At 57.5% G+C, this 14874-nt stretch overlaps 1 protein-coding gene across 1 annotated transcript; it reads left to right on the forward strand.

Moving 5' to 3' along the window:
* Positions 1–11826, forward strand: TMC4 (transmembrane channel like 4). The gene is made up of 15 exons (XM_026488413.4): positions 1–293; positions 884–1097; positions 2453–2598; positions 2800–3032; positions 3117–3238; positions 7879–8026; positions 8668–8835; positions 9069–9232; positions 9493–9619; positions 9900–9997; positions 10284–10467; positions 10767–10897; positions 11006–11161; positions 11363–11441; positions 11543–11826. Exons 1-15 carry the CDS (start codon positions 14–16, stop codon positions 11609–11611), a joined length of 2319 nt encoding a protein of 772 aa, XP_026344198.3. The 5' UTR covers positions 1–13; the 3' UTR covers positions 11612–11826.
* Positions 11827–14874: the final 3048 nt, after the last annotated feature.

Below are 14874 nucleotides of genomic sequence, written 5' to 3' on the forward strand. Positions count from 1 at the left end.
GGGCCGCGATGTGATGTGCTCCGGCTCCTGGGAGACACACCGGCATCTGGGGGTTTCAGTTCCCAGGAGAGCTTCCGGAGCAGCTGCCCTGGTGGTTGATATTCCCCGCCCCGAGCCACCTGGCGGCCAGGTACGGACCTGCCGGGTCCCGTACTTCCCTGGGGCAGTCCCCACCCAGCTGGCCGCTAGAGACGGAAACAGTTTCACCAGGGCCATGGAAGAGCAACCGACGTGGGAACCGGAGGCCTGGGGCTCCCCTGGAGTGTGGCTGGCACCCCGCGAGGCCAGAGCAGGTGGGGGAGTGGGAGGGGGGTCCAGCCCCTCGGGCTGGTGGAAAGCCTAAGGGAGGCAGGGAATGGAGGCCTGGACTCCAGGGTCCAGAGGGCAAAAGGGGGAGGGATTTTGATTCCTGGCTTTTTGAGGGAGAAGGGAACCCGGGCTGGGACTCCTGTGTCCTGGGGAGGAGTCTGGAGGTCCAGACTCCAGTCTCAGGGGAGGGGAGCCAGGGTCAAAAACTCCTGAAAAAGAGGGAAGACGAAGTTGAAGAGTGGACTCCTCAGTCCTGAGGTAGGAGGGGCCTAGAGGGCCCACATTTGGGTGCTTGCAGAGGGGTCCTGAGGCCCAGACTCCTGGGTCTGATGGAGGAGAGGGCTCCTGGGTCTGAGGGAGGAGGGTCTGGGGGGGTCTGGACTCCTGGGTCTGAGGGAGGAGGTGCTGGGGGCCTGGACCCCTGGGTCTGAGGGAGGAGGAGGGGCTGGGGGGGTCTGGACCCCTGGGTCTGAGGGAGGATGAGGGGCTGGGGGGGTCTGGACTCCTGGGTCTGAGGGAGGAGGGCTGGGGGCTGGACTCCCACGCACTCCCACCCCCTGCTGTCCTGCCCCAGGCCCGTCGCTCTCCTCTGTGCTGAATGAGCTCCCCAGTGCTGCTACCCTTCGCTACCGAGGCCCTGGGGTTGTGCCGTGGGGGGCATTGGAGGAGGAGGAAGAAGATGGAGAGAGGAACATCCAGGCCATCGCAGAAGCTGCCCAGAAGGAGCTGGAGGAGCCCCTCCCGTCCCGGGAACTGCCCTGGCCCATGCAGGCCCGCCGGGCACACAGGTGAGGCTCCCCTCCTGCTTCCCCTCCAGGCGAGGGCCATCCTCTGGCTTGTGGGCGCTGTGTCTGCTTCTCGCTCAGTCGTCTGTCTCTCCCTGCTTCTCTTGGCTTCTCTGCCCCCGGCCTGTGTCTCTGCTTCTCGGACTCCAAGGAGTCCTGTCTCCCCGCCTCCTGGACTCTTCCCTCACCCGGGTTCGCGTTCTCTCTCTGCTCTGGTTGTTTCTCCCTGTGCCTGAAATCCATTCGTCATGTTTTCCTCTCTGTGTCATGTCCATCTCTGCCTCCTGACTCTTCTTTCCCTTCCCGGTCTACACGGTCCACACGATTTGCAGGGCTGGTGAAGGGTGAATGGGCTGAGCAGCTCGGTCAACAATTAGAGGTTCCCCCGCTCTCCGAAGGACAGCGTTCCTGCGAACCGTTTCGTTAACCTGCTGGGCACAAAGCCAAGAGTCGTGTGGGTCTTTCCTAAAAACAAGGCCCAGCACTGGAACTTGGGGGCCGTGTGGGATACCTGTGTTAGGCATTTGTACCCAGGAGAAGCCAGTGCAAGGCCCTTCCGAGAAATGGGTCATCTGTCTTGAAATTGTTCGCCAAACCCCATCGTTTTGGGGTTTTATGGCTGTTTTGTCACACAGGCATGCTTGATTAAATCTTTGGCCATTGGAGATGGAACTCAGCCCCCAGCCTGTTCCTCTCCCTCCAGTCACGGGGCTGGTTCCCCTGGCAACCAGCCCCCGCTCTTAGTTGGGGCCCAAAAGTCACCTCTATCTCAGCACTTAGGGCATCCCAAGGGTTTGCCAGGAACAGGGACAAAAACCAGATATATATTTCTTATTATAAATCACAGGATCACACCTTCCTTTTTTCTCTTTTTTTACTTTTCCCTTCTGATATTTGCCTGCAGAAGAGTGTACAGGACACTGTGTACACACCGAGCGTATTCCCGTCACAGGATCCCAGGCCCACTCCGTGTAGGGCAAGAGGCACAGCTCTGCGGGACCCGGGAGCAGCCCACCTGCCCCCCATCACCCCCTTTCTCCCCACAGCATCCCCTCCCAGACTTCTCTGCCGATCTCTCCCCGGCTGTCCCGTAGAGCCCTGCCACCGGCGAGTGCGTCCCTAGAGAGCAGGGTGTGTGGGCTCCGGAGCTCCGTCCACACATCCCTGCCGTCTGCGGATCCTGCCTGGCTTCTATGCACTGGCTGTGTCTCTTCCTATTGTTCTGGAATAGTCTGAGTTCCCGATATACTGCAGTTCACTTCCTGGTCTCACCGTTGTCTTGTCTCTACATTTGCGTGGTGTCCAGTTGGGGCTGCTGGGCCCTTCCTAGTCTGTGTCTGAATCTGTTTCCCTACCAGGCAGAGCCATGCCAGGGACCAAGTGGCTCAGGGATCGGGTTCCAGAGCCACGCTGTGGGCCCTGCGGCTTCGGCGGTCCAAGGAGAAGATGAAGGCAGGCCTGCATGCCTTGCAACCCTGGGCGTGGACGCTGAAGAGAATCGGGGGTGCGGTGGGGTTGAGGCTGGTGTCTTGGGGCGGGGTCCCCCCTCCCTGGGTCTGAGGGAGGAGGGGCTGGGGGCCTGGATTCCTAGGTCTGAGGGAGGAGGGACTGGGGGGCTGGACTCCTAGGTCTGAGGGAGGAGGGGCTGGGGTGCCTGGACTCCTGGCTCAGAAAGGAGCCCAGGCCTCTCTGACACCCCCTGCAGGCCAGTTTGGCGCGGGCACCGAGTCCTACTTCTCCCTGCTGCGCTTCCTGCTGCTTCTGAACGTGCTGGCGTCCCTACTTCAGGCCTGCATGACGCTGCTGCCCACCTGGCTGGAAGGGCCTCCCCCCGGTCCCCCTGGACCGGACACCTCCTCACCCTGCGGCTTCTACAATCCCAACCCGCAAGGCCTGGTCACCTTCCCCACCCATCTCTTCAACTTGCTCTCAGGAGAGGTACGTCCCTGGGAGGCCCCCCTCTAAGGCTCAGTGCCCCCCCATTCTGATCACCCAACCGCACAGTGCACTTTCCCTTTGCAGGGTTTTCTAGAATGGTCTCCTCTCTTCTATGGCTTCTACCCGCCCCGCCCACACCTGGCAGTCACCTACCTGTGCTCCGTCTTCGTCATCGGCCTCCTGCACCTGCTGCTGATCCTCCATCGGTGAGTAGTGGCCGCACCCCGGGCCCCCGGGAGCATGGAGGGGGGGCTAGTGGTGGGAGAAGAGCCCTCCCCCGGAATCCGGAGTCTTGCTCTGTGATCCCTTTTCTCGGTTGGAGTTGAAATCAAATTTAAAAATGCGTCGTACGTGCTAGAAACCAGTGACAGAGGTGGGCAGTTTGTCCTTCCTGCGGCTTAGAGGCTGGGAGGGGAAGGTAAGCGATTAGCCAAGCAAAGTGACTCCGTCTTTTCTGGAGGGCAGGGTGCTCTGTAGGAAACGAAGAGGGGTGATTCGTTCATTCCCGCAACACGTATGTATCAAACCCCTACGATGTGCCGGCCACTGTTGTAGACAGTTGGCAAAACAGGGCAAAAAACAAACAAAAACCCGGCCGAGTCCTGTCCTGTGGAGCTGGCAGTTTACCAGGGGGAGACAGGTGATAAGCAATAAGCCATAAACGAGTCCACGACGTGGCGGGTTCGCAGGTGAGGCGGGCTGCTGTCTTAGTAGGTGCCCAGGGTCGCCGCCTTGAGACGAGACCTCTGAACAAAGACATTGAGAGCGAGAGGGATTCGGTCAAGTGAATACCCAGGGCAAGAGCGGTGCAGGCGGAGGGCGCAGCCGTGCAAGGCAGGAGCAGGGGGTGGTGGTGGAGGGCGCGCCAGGCAGCCGCAGGGGGCCGGAGCGGAGGGAGGCGGGGAGCGCGCCGCGGCGGGGGTGCACCCGCACTCTGTACAGGACGAGACTGCTTTCCGGGTGACATGGACTCGCTGCAGGTTCTTGAGCAGATCACCCTGATCTTATTTGGGTTTTATAAAGGATTACTTCCTGTCTGGCTCTGTGGAAGAGAGGGAGGGAGGGAGAGGGAGAGGCAAGAAGGAAAGAAGGGAGGGAAGCGCGCACGGGATGGGCAAGCCCCCAGCAGGTGGGATAGTTCCCCGGCTGTTGCCATCCAGGCAGTACACGCTGGTGGCTTGGAGCGGGGTGGTGGCAGTGGTCAATTTTGGATTTTTTTTTTCCATTGAATTTCTATTCCCCCTCCCCCCAGCTTTCTTGAGCTATAATTGACATAAATCGTGTAAGCTAAGGTGCACACGTGCTTATGTATCGCAACGTGATTAGCACCCTAGCGTTAGCTGGGGCCTCCCTCCCCAGCACAACCGTCTTTCCCAAGGACATTAGAGATCTCCTCTGCTAGCCACTTTCAAGTACATGATAGTGATCTTAACCGTAGTCAGGGTGCCCCGAGCTTCCAGCTGCAAGTTTGTACCCTTTGACCTCTCCGTGTCCCCATCCCCTGGTAACCACCATTTTACTCTTCTCCCAGGAGCTCAGCTTTTTCAGATGGCACAAATAAGTGGTGTCGTACAGTGTGTGTCCGCTCTGCCTTGTCCCACTTAGCGCAGTCCCTCAAGGTCCATCCACGCTGTTGCAAACGGCGGGACGTCCTTCTTTCTCGTGGTTGAGTAATCCGTTGTTATGTGTGTATCGCGTCGTTAGCCACCGCTGGACAGACACTCGGACTGTTTCCAGATCTTGGCTGCTGTTGATAATGCGGTGAACATGCGGGTGCACATGCCTCTTTGAGATCCTCTTTTTATCGCCTTTGGATACATATCCGGAAGTGGGATTGCTGGGTGACACAGTAGCTCTATTTTTAATTTTTTTTTTTGGGGGGGGGACCTCCATACTGTTTCCAGTGGCTGCACCAATTTACGTTCCCAGCAGTGCACGAGGGTCCCCTGTTCTGCACGTCCTCCCGAACACGTGTCACCTCTTGTTGTCTTGATGAGAGCCACCCTGACAGGTGCGAGGCGATAGCTCATTGGGGCTTCGATGGGTGTTTATTTCCCTGATGATCAGTGATGATGGACACTTGCTCACGCACCTGTTGGCCCTCTGGATGTCTTCAGAAAAACGTCTATTCAATTTCTCTGCCCGTTTTTAAATTGAGTTGTTTTTTGCTGCTGAATATGGTATTTGGTCTTTTTACTTTTCTGTTAACCCCAATGTCAGAGATGATTTGCAGATATTTTCTCTTATTCCGTAGGTTGCCTTTTCATTCTGAGTATTGTTTCTTGTTTTGTTGTAGAGGATTTATGTGTGGTGTCGTTCCACTTAATTTTGCTTTTGTTGCTTGTACTTTTGGTGTCCTGTCCAAAAAATCATCCCCAAGGCAAATGTCAAGGATCTTCCCTCATTTTTTTTTCCCTAGGACTTTTTTCAGTTTTAGGTCTTATGTTTAAGTGTTTGATCCATTTCAAGTTAATTTTTGTGAGTGGTGTAAGACTGAGGTCCAGTTTCATTCTCTGCATGCGGCTCTCCAGTTTCCTCAGCAACATTTGTGGAAGGGACCATCCCCCCCCATCGAGTATGTGGGCTCCCTTGTCAAATATTAGTTGACCGCATATATAGTTTTCATTTTAAAAACATCACGCTTATCCGGAAAAATGCAGAAAGCGAAAAAGAGAGCTTGGTATGTTCCCATCCATATCAAGAACTCGAACATGGCGCCTCCAGAAGCCCCTCAAGATCTCAAGTCACCGCATCCCTGCTCCCACCCTCCCCCGCCCCATCCTTTCTGTTAACACCGCCGACTGCTTCGGCCTGTTTTGTTCTTTGTATAAGAGGGAGGCTCTGGATGTACGATGAGTAGAGCCGGAGGGCTAATGACTGGGTGTGGGGCGTGGTGAGGGGGGTAGTTAGGCTTCACTCCAGGTGTTGCGGCGGAGCCCCCAGAGGTCAGCGCTGCGCGCAGCGATGGGGAGAGCAGGAGAGCGTAGAGAGCAGGGCAGCGGCGGGGTCGGCGGGGGGTGCCGTTGTGGCCGGTGGATTCTGAAGTGGCTTTTGGACAAATGAAGGGAAAGGTGAGTAGGCAGTTGCAGACGTGGGTTCGGGAGACGGGTCTGGACTGGAGACACAAATCTGGGACACACTGGCATTCAGGCAAGACGGGGAGTTTCCGAGGGTGGCGGGGGAGGGGGTGGCTGTGGTCAAGAAGGAAACCAAGGACTTAAAAAGTGGGCTGTCTCCTAAATGCCAGGCACTGTGCCAGGGATAGCAGACGGGGGTCCCCTTACCTTGATGCACCTCACAGTCCGGGAGGGGAGATAAACGGAGAGAGAAAAAGCAACGTTTATGTTACAAAGCAAATCAGCCCTTTCATTTTGGGATCACTACTACTACATAGAAAACAAATGGGGGGGGTAGGATAGAGATGATAAGCGGGGATCAGCAATTTTTTTCCTGATAAAGTAAAGGCCACATAGGAAATATGTTCATATTTTCTGGCCATACGGTCTCTGTCTCAAACTCTGCTGTTGTAAGGCTGAGACAGCTGTAGACAGTAAGTCAATGAGTGAACGTGGCTGTGTTCCAATAAAACTTTATTTACAAAAACTGGTGCTGTAGTTTGTCACCGGTGTGATAGAGAATGGGTGGGGATCCTCAGTAAATGGAGCGGTCAGTAAAGGACTGAGGAGGTGACCTGTAGGTAGAGACCAGAAAGATGAGAAGGAACCAGCCAGGTGAGCAGCTAAGACCTGGGCATTCCAGGCAGTGGGAACTGCACATGCAAAGGCCCTGTGGTGAGAAGAGGTTTGGAGTGTTCTGAGAAATGAAAGGCCAGGAAGAGGATGGACAGGATTTGAGCTTCAAGAAGTGTTGGGGGCCAGATCAGGTGCGTGCTGGCTGGCTGTGCTATGAAGGAGCCTAGACTTCAAGAACAAGGAGAAGCTGTGAAATAGGGTTTAAACAGCAGTACCATCTTTTTTTTTTTTAAAGATTTTATTTATTTATTTGACAGAGATAGAGACAGCCAGCGAGAGAGGGAGCACAAGCAGGGGGAGTGGGAGAGGAAGAAGCAGGCCCATAGCAGAGGAGCCTGATGTGGGGCTCGATCCCATAACACCGGGATCATGCCCTGAGCCGAAGGCAGACGCTTAACCGCTGTGCCACCCAGGCGCCCCTAAACAGCAGTACCATCTAATCTGCATAAAAAGAAGGTTCTGCCTGCCCAGGAGCAGAAGGGATTCAAGAGGGCACAGGTGGAAGTAGACCAGAAGGCAGGCCTCTGTAATCGTCCACTCAAGAGATGGCGGGGGCTTGAGCCAGGGCGGTGAGGGTGGATACGGACCTTCTTTGCCCCATTTTCTCCATTTCTTTTCCCTCTCTCTGCTTCTCTGTCCCCTCCCTGGGTCTTTGCCCCACTTCTTTGAGTCCCTTTCCTCCTTTCTCTGGGCCTGCCTTCCCCACCCCCTTCTCCGGACGTCTGTCCTTCCCTCTGAGTCTCCGACCCCTCTCTCTAGTCCTCTTGCCTTCGTCTCACTGTCCCCCTTTCTCTGAATCCTTCCCCTTCGGGCTCTCAGTCTCCCCTCTAAGTGTCTGTCTCTGCCCAGGGTCTTCGTCTTTCTCACTCTGGGTCCCCGTGCCCTTCTCCCTGGAGCTCTGTCGCTGTGTACTGCTGTCTTCCCGAGTCTGCTCTCTCTTGATCTTTATCTCTACGTCTCTGACTCTCTGCTAGGTGGCAGCTCGCCAAACGCCCAAGGTCCTAGGGTTCAATTCCCTGTGTCCCATAAGAGGGGTGTCCCCGCACTCGCGGCTGACCTTCCACATCCCGTGCCCTGGGTCTTCCCTCCCTTAGCTCCGTGTCAGGACTGAAACAGACGCTGTTGGCCGAGTCGGGGGCCCTGACCAGCTACAGCCACCGGGTGTTCACCGCCTGGGACTTCGGCCTCTGCGGGGACGTGCACGTGCGGCTGCGCCAGCGCATCATCCTCTACGAGCTGCAGGTGCGCGTAGGGGTGGGGTCTACAAGCAGGGAGGGCCCCCCGAAGGGGCGGAGCTCGGAGACGCTGGGTGGAGCTTTCTTCGAAGGAGGCGAGCCTCGGGAAATGAGAGGGCTGGGAGGACGCCCCTGTAGGGATACCTGATGTCAAAGGGAACAGAAAAAAGCAAGCGGCGGGGGACGGGGCGGGGCCTGAAGCTCCTCCGTACAAGGTGAAGGGATAGGCAGGGCCCGAAGGGGCTTGATAAAGTAGAACTGGAACTCCGCCCCCGACATGAGGGCTGGGCGGGGGTTGGAGGCGTGGCGTGGCGTGGGAGAGCAGGGTGTGGAGCACTGGCTCAGCCTTCAGAAGGCGGGGCATGGGGTAGCGGGCGTGGCCTCGAAGGGGCGTGGCGTGGGAGAGCAGGGTGTGGAGCACTGGCTCAGCCTTCAGAAGGCGGGGCTTGGGGGTGCTGGGTGGGGCTGTGGAGGGGTGGGGCCGGGAGATCTAAATCGTCCCCTAGAAGACCATGGAGGAACTGGGACAAGGACTGTAGGAGTCCTTAGAGGGGTGTTGCTGTATCGGTTTAGGTCAAGCAGGGGGCTCTGAACCACCTGCAGGGCCTGGGGGAATTGAGCCCAGATGGACATCTTTCCTGGCCTCAGGTGGAGCTGGAGGAAGCTGTGGTGCTGCGCCAGGCTGCGGTGCGGACCCTGGGCCAGCAAGCCAGGGTGTGGTCGGTGCGGATCCTGCTCAATCTGCTGGTGATTGCACTCCTGGGAGCAGCTTTCTATGGAGTCTACTGGGCTACAGGGGCCACTGTGGAGCTGCAGGTGTGGAGGGTCCTGGGGGAGGAGGGTCCTGTGGCCCTGCAACTTACATTTCCAAGGTTGGAGAGGAATGAAGTCTGTAATTCCTGGGATCTTAGGGAGGAGGGATGGGGGTGTACGTTTGGACCTTGGACTTAGGGGTGCTGAAGGAGGAAGAGGCTGGGGGAGGATGTTTAGCAAGGTTGTGGAGGACCAGAACCCCAGGCTCTCTTTGCTTGGTCCGCTCTCTCTCCTAGGAGGTGACCCTTGTCCAACAGATGCCACTGCTAAAGCTCGGAGTGGATTACCTTCCGTCCATCTTCATCTCTGGGGTCAACTTCTTGCTGCCACCCGTGTTCAAGCTCATTGCCCCCCTGGAGGGCTACACCAGGAGCCACCAGATTGTTCTTATCCTGCTCAGGTTCTAGCCTTTGGGGGTGTGCTGGGGATGATGGCTGGTCTGGTCTGAAAGACACTGCCTCTAGTACATAAGGTTCGGAAATCCCCAGAATATGGGACCCAGTGAGATCTGGATTCAAATCCTGCCTCTTATTCACAGAATCTAGATTTCTTGATCTGTGAAGTGGGAAGAATTGTGAGCGTGTTCCACACGGGGGTGGGGGTGTGGGGGGCAGGGTGAGTCCTGGTCAGTGCTGATTCCCTTTCCCTTCCCCTTGCCAGGACTGTGTTTCTCCGCCTGGCCTCCCTGCTAGTCCTGCTGTTCTCTCTCTGGAATCAGATCACTTGCGGGGGCCAAGCCGAGGCTAAAGAGTGCAAAACCTGTGGCTACAATTACAAGGAACTGCCGGTGAGAAGGAGAGGGGCCCCAAATCCTGGGTCTTTGACAGCAAGGAGGAGCCAGGCGGGTCCAGATTCCAGGTTTGAGAGGAAGGAGGAGCTTAAGGTGCTAGAACACCCTTTCCTTGAGGACAAGGGTAGGGATGTTCGAAAAAACTGAGGACCCCTTCCTTCCCTCTCAGAGGAAGGATTGTTAGACTCTCACATGCTTGTACTTTGGAGACTGGGATGCTTGGGGCTCTAGGTGCCTGGGTCCTGAAGTCTTTCTGCCCCATGACTTCCTTCCTCAGTGCTGGGAGACTCGGCTGGGGCAGGAGATGTACAAACTCCTGCTCTTTGATCTGCTGACTGGCGTGGCTGTCATGCTGCTCCTCCAGTTTCCTCGGAAGTGAGAGCCCCGCTCCTCGCAGTGCCACCCCCTTTTCTAGGCCCGCTTCTCCGCCCTGTCTGCAGACCCCGCCCCTTCCATTACCTAATTACTTCCCTCTGGCCCCGCCCCTACCGCCGGCCCCGCCCCTACCATCAGCCCTCCGGCCTCGGCCTCTGGACACACCCACTCTAGGACTTTGAAAGCTCCACCCCTATTCAGATATGTTCACTTGATTGGTGGGCGGGACAGCAGAGGCGGGGCAACGGGGCCGCCACGCCTCTGACTGCCCCGCCCCGTCCCCCAGACTGCTCTGTGGCCTCTGTCCTGGGGCACTGGGTCGTGTGGTGGGAACCCAGGAGTTCCAGGTGCCCGACGAGGTGCTCGGGCTCATCTACGCGCAGACGGTGGTCTGGGTAGGGAGTTTCTTCTGCCCTTTACTACCTCTGCTCAACACGGCCAAGTTCCTGCTACTTTTCTATTTGAAGAAGGTGAGGAGTATGGCGGATTCCTGGGTCCTGAAAGAGGAGGATGCGAGCAAGGGTCCCCAACTACTAGATCCTGAGAGAGGAGGGGTCTGGAGGACAGACTCCTGGCTGTGGGAGGAGGGCTTTAAGGCGTCTTAACTTTTCCGTGCAAGGGAAGAGGGGACCCGGATTCCTGGGTCTGATGACAGCAAAGGACTAGGGACTTCTGGTTCCTGACTGAGGAGGGGCCAGGGACCAGGACTCCTGGATGATGAAAAAGGACAGGTTAGGACTCAGAGTCTTGTGTCTCCTTCTCCCCACAGTTCACCCTTTTCTTCACCTGCTCCCCGGCCTCCCGCACCTTTCGGGCTTCCACAGCGAATTTCTTCTTCCCCTTGGTCCTTCTCCTGGGTCTGGCCATCTCCGCTGTTCCCGTGCTTTATAGCATCTTCCTGTAAGTGTGAGAGGGGCCTGCCTCCCTCCCTCCCTCCCTCCTTCCGCCCTCACCCAGGATTCTGAATCTTGGCCATCCTTGAACACTGCCTATCTCTCCCCTCTTCAGGATCCCACCTTCTAAGCTGTGTGGTCCATTCCAAGGGCAGTCGTCCATCTGGGCGTCCATCCCGGAGTCCATTTCCAGCCTCCCTCAGACCGTCCAGAACTTTCTCTTTTTTCTTGGGACCCAGGCTTTTGCTGTGCCTCTTCTGTTAATTTCCAGGTGAGGGAGCCCAGACTCCTGGGTCCGAGTTTGTGTGCCCTGGGGGCCCCACTGCCTGTTTATAAGGGAGGAGGGGGTTGGGGGCCTGGACCTCTGGGTCTGAGGGAGGAGGGGCTGGGGCTCCAGATCCTTGGTTTCTAAGGAGCCATTACATTGAAGATATTCTAAGAGCACTTTGGCTTCTATTTCTGTCTCCTCTAGCATTCTGATGGCATATACCCTGGCCTTGGCTAACTCCTATGGACGTCTCATCTCTGAGCTCAAACGCCAGATAGAGACGGTGAGCCAGAACGGGTTCATGGGAGGGGGTCCTGGATATGGAAAGAAATAGGGGGGAAAGGTCTGTCTCACCACCTCCCCTTTTCTTTACCCTTTACTCAGGAGGCGCGGAATAAGGTCTTCCTGGCACAGCGCGCTGTGGCCCTGAGCTCGGCCAACGAGGCTCTTTGAGCTCCCTAGCCTTGGTCAGGACGATGTCCCACTTTCAGTCCTGACCTGCCCCCGACCCTTTGTAAGCCTCCGGCACGTCATCTGTAAAATGGGAGAACTTAGAGCCCTGGGATTCGGACATTTCCACGCCCTGATCTCCCCCACCCTGCCAAGTCCCTCACTCTCCCGTTAACCTCCTGTATCAATAAACGCAGCTGAGGCTGCAGAGCACTGTTCGTAATTTGCATGCTGCGGGTGGGGGGGTAGGTGAAGAGCCGGACACAAGCCAATGAAATGTATTGGCCTCGAGAAGACATGACGGGCATGCCAGCCAATCAGCGCCCACATCCTGTAGCTTCAGGGCGGGGACACGTGAAGGGCTCAGAACCTTGATACAGGCGGTCGCTAGGCTACATCAGCCCGAATTCGGCGTGTCAGCCAATCAGCTCTTGCTACGGACCTGGTGGGGCGTGGCAATTAGCTCAGGACCAATCCGTGGCTGAGGCAGGAACAACAGGGAGGGGCATCGTCTCGCCAATAGGAAGTGCTCGGAGGCGGGCCTGCCAGTCGGCGGACGGCTACGACGCCATGAATATCTTGCCCAAGAAGAGTTGGCACGTCCGGAACAAGGACAATGTCGCTCGCGTGCGGCGTGACGAGGCTCAGGCCCGAGAGGAGGAGAAAGAGCGTGAGCGGAGGGTGCTGCTCGCTCAGCAGGAGGTAAACTCCGAGTTCGGTCGGGCCGAACTCCCGGGTCGAGCGCGCAGGCGTGTGGGGAGGGGCCGGAAGCGGGTGTGGCGCGCAGGCGCGATGCCTCTTGTGAGGCCGGAGGAGCTGGGCGTGGCTGGAAGCGCGTTCCCACTTGCACGTCCCCCCGCCGCCCCGCACGGCCATCCCTTCACTTGCGCTGCCCCCTTGCCCTGGTTTCCGCACCCCCCGCCCCCGTGTCGTTCGCGAGGCCAGAGTGTGCCTGGCACAGTAGGGGCTGGTGAAGAAACGAACCGTTGCGCAGTTCAAGGAAACTCGGAACCCGTTTAGTGTGCCTGCACAGCCGTCCTGTTGAGCGCCTACTGTATGCTCGCCCGGTGCAGAGCGCTTGACCTGTGGCCTCTCAAGCACCCTTCGTGCTTAGAGGGCGCTGTCCTCCATGGTGCAGGGAAGGGACAGTGGGACGCTTACCCATCCCGCTGTGGGGCGAGCCCTCTTCCTGCTTCCTCCCACACCCCAGGGGCTTTGTGTAATTTCTAATCTCTTAGTTTGCACCTAGTTTGCAGTCCTCTAGCCAGTCTGGTCCTCACCGCTGGCCGGGAGCTGGTTTGGGCTTCTGAAGTTCACTTTTGTCAGCAGAGGTTGCACATCATCTCGGGGGCAATGACTTGGAGCCCTGCCTGTAGTTCCGGTCGCCTGTTCTCGTATCTTGGGCTGCCTTCCTAGCTGTTTTTATTGTGTCACCGGAGATTGGGAACCCTTCTGGTTGATCGAGAGGCAGTGTACGAGCCCAGGTGTCGCCTCAGTCCCCTACTGTCTGCTGGGCCGGGACAGGTGCCTCTGCTGGGCTCCCAGGGCCCACACCCCCTTCCTTCCAGCCCCCAGCACCGACACTGGGGTTCTCTGTGCTTGGCATCAGTCTCACAGTTCTTGGAGTCACGTCTAGGTTTAAATGCTCTGCCTGTAACTTTCTTTTCCCCAGGCCCGCACAGAATTCCTACGGAAGAAAGCCAGGCACCAGAACTCACTCCCTGAGCTCGAAGCAGCAGAGGTGGGAGCCCCGAGTTCTGGCCCTGTGGACCTATTTCGGGAACTGCTGGAGGAAGGGAAAGGGGTGACCAGAGGCAATAAAGAGTACGAAGAAGAAAAGCGACAGGAGAAAGTAAGCTGGCCCCCCACCTTGTCAGTCATGGGAAGAGCCTGGGGGTGACTGATGGGAATGGGGGTGACGAAATGAGCTAATACAGAGAACTCAGTATGGAACACAGCACTCAGGGGTGTGGGTTATTGCCATCCAGGGGCTTGGAACGGGGTGCTGGAGCCCCCTTCCCCTTGCTGTGGGACTGGTAGGTGCAGACCCCTTGACTGTAGAGGTCTGAGAAGTGTTAAGGAGCTCTTTCCGTGTAAATCACAACCTGGGGTCCTGTCGCTCACCTGCTGTCAGGGATTCCCACCAAACCTGAACTTGCCTTCGTCTCGCCTCACTCCTTTGCCTTGTTGGCTGCTTTCAGGTTTGTCTTCATCTTATCTCCCCAAAGTTGCCTGCCTCTGAACCTTAAAGCAGCTGCATCCCGTGTTTCCCCGTGCTCGTTACTGAACCCACCATTGTGCCCAGGGCAGGAGCCCCACCTGTCCTCGGCACATGGCAGAGCCGGCCCACGCTGGTTCTGCCTGTCCAGGTGCCTGGGGTGTCCTGTCGTTACATGGGGGGCCCTTCAAAGGGGAGACCTACTTGACATCCTCACCTCCCTACTTTCTGTCCCCCTCAGGAGAGGCAGGAGAAAGCTCTGGGCATCCTGACATACCTGGGCCAGAGTGCAGCGGAAGCCCAGACCCAGCCGCCTTGGTACCAGCTCCCCCCGGGGCGAGGGGCCCCCCAGCCCGGCCCAGGTCCAGATGAAAAGATCAAGAACCGCCTGGACCCTCTGCGGGAGATGCAAAAACATTTGAGGAGGAAGAGACGGCACAGCGGTGATGATGGTGGCCGCAGCAGAAAGGGGAAAGAGGGGCCGGAGAAGCAGCGGCCAGAGGGGTAAGGAAGCTGGGCCGGCCGTGTGGGCACCAGGTCTGGGGCTGGGCAGCTGGAGAGGCGGCTCTCAGCATGTGTTGTTGGGACCCCAGTGCCCATCCGGCGGTCCGCAGAGGCAAGCCTGCTTTCCTGAGAGCCCCAGGAACGTTCACTCAGTCTCAAGCGTCCAGTGGCTTCCCGGGAGACACTGCAAGGACAGACGGGGACGTAGCCTTGTTTTGAGGTTTTCTCCTTGCTTCATGCAAAATAGTGAAAAAACCCACTAAGACGTAAAGCTTTCTGGGGTCCAGAGTTTGAGAGCCATGGGGCCAGAGCAGGTTCGTGTCCCTAGCAGGACAAGCCCCTGAGCAGTTGGTCTTCCACAGAAGGGTAAACTGAGGCCCTGGGTGTGCTCATTGTCACACCTGAGGACAGTGGGCTTTCTTGACCTGGAGGGGGCACCCGATTGTTTGTGAAGCGGGGGGTAACGGGAGTCCCAGATCCTTGTGCGCAGCATGAAGCCAGCTTCCCACCCCCAAGCCTCACAGACCAGAGCATGTCCACTGCA

The sequence above is a fragment of the Ursus arctos genome, unplaced genomic scaffold (genome assembly GCF_023065955.2).
Source record: "Ursus arctos isolate Adak ecotype North America unplaced genomic scaffold, UrsArc2.0 scaffold_19, whole genome shotgun sequence".
NCBI classification, from domain to species: domain Eukaryota; kingdom Metazoa; phylum Chordata; class Mammalia; order Carnivora; family Ursidae; genus Ursus; species Ursus arctos.

Bases quoted from the DNA above. Each gene is read 5' to 3' on its own strand.
- TMC4 (XM_026488413.4), top strand. From the start codon at position 14: ATGTGCTCCGGCTCCTGGGAGACACACCGGCATCTGGGGGTTTCAGTT. The intron at 8,027-8,667 runs GTGCGCGTAGGG...TCCTGGCCTCAG, and splicing joins TCATCCTCTACGAGCTGCAG to GTGGAGCTGGAGGAAGCTGT. The intron at 9,998-10,283 runs GTGAGAGCCCCG...CCCGTCCCCCAG, and splicing joins CTCCTCCAGTTTCCTCGGAA to ACTGCTCTGTGGCCTCTGTC.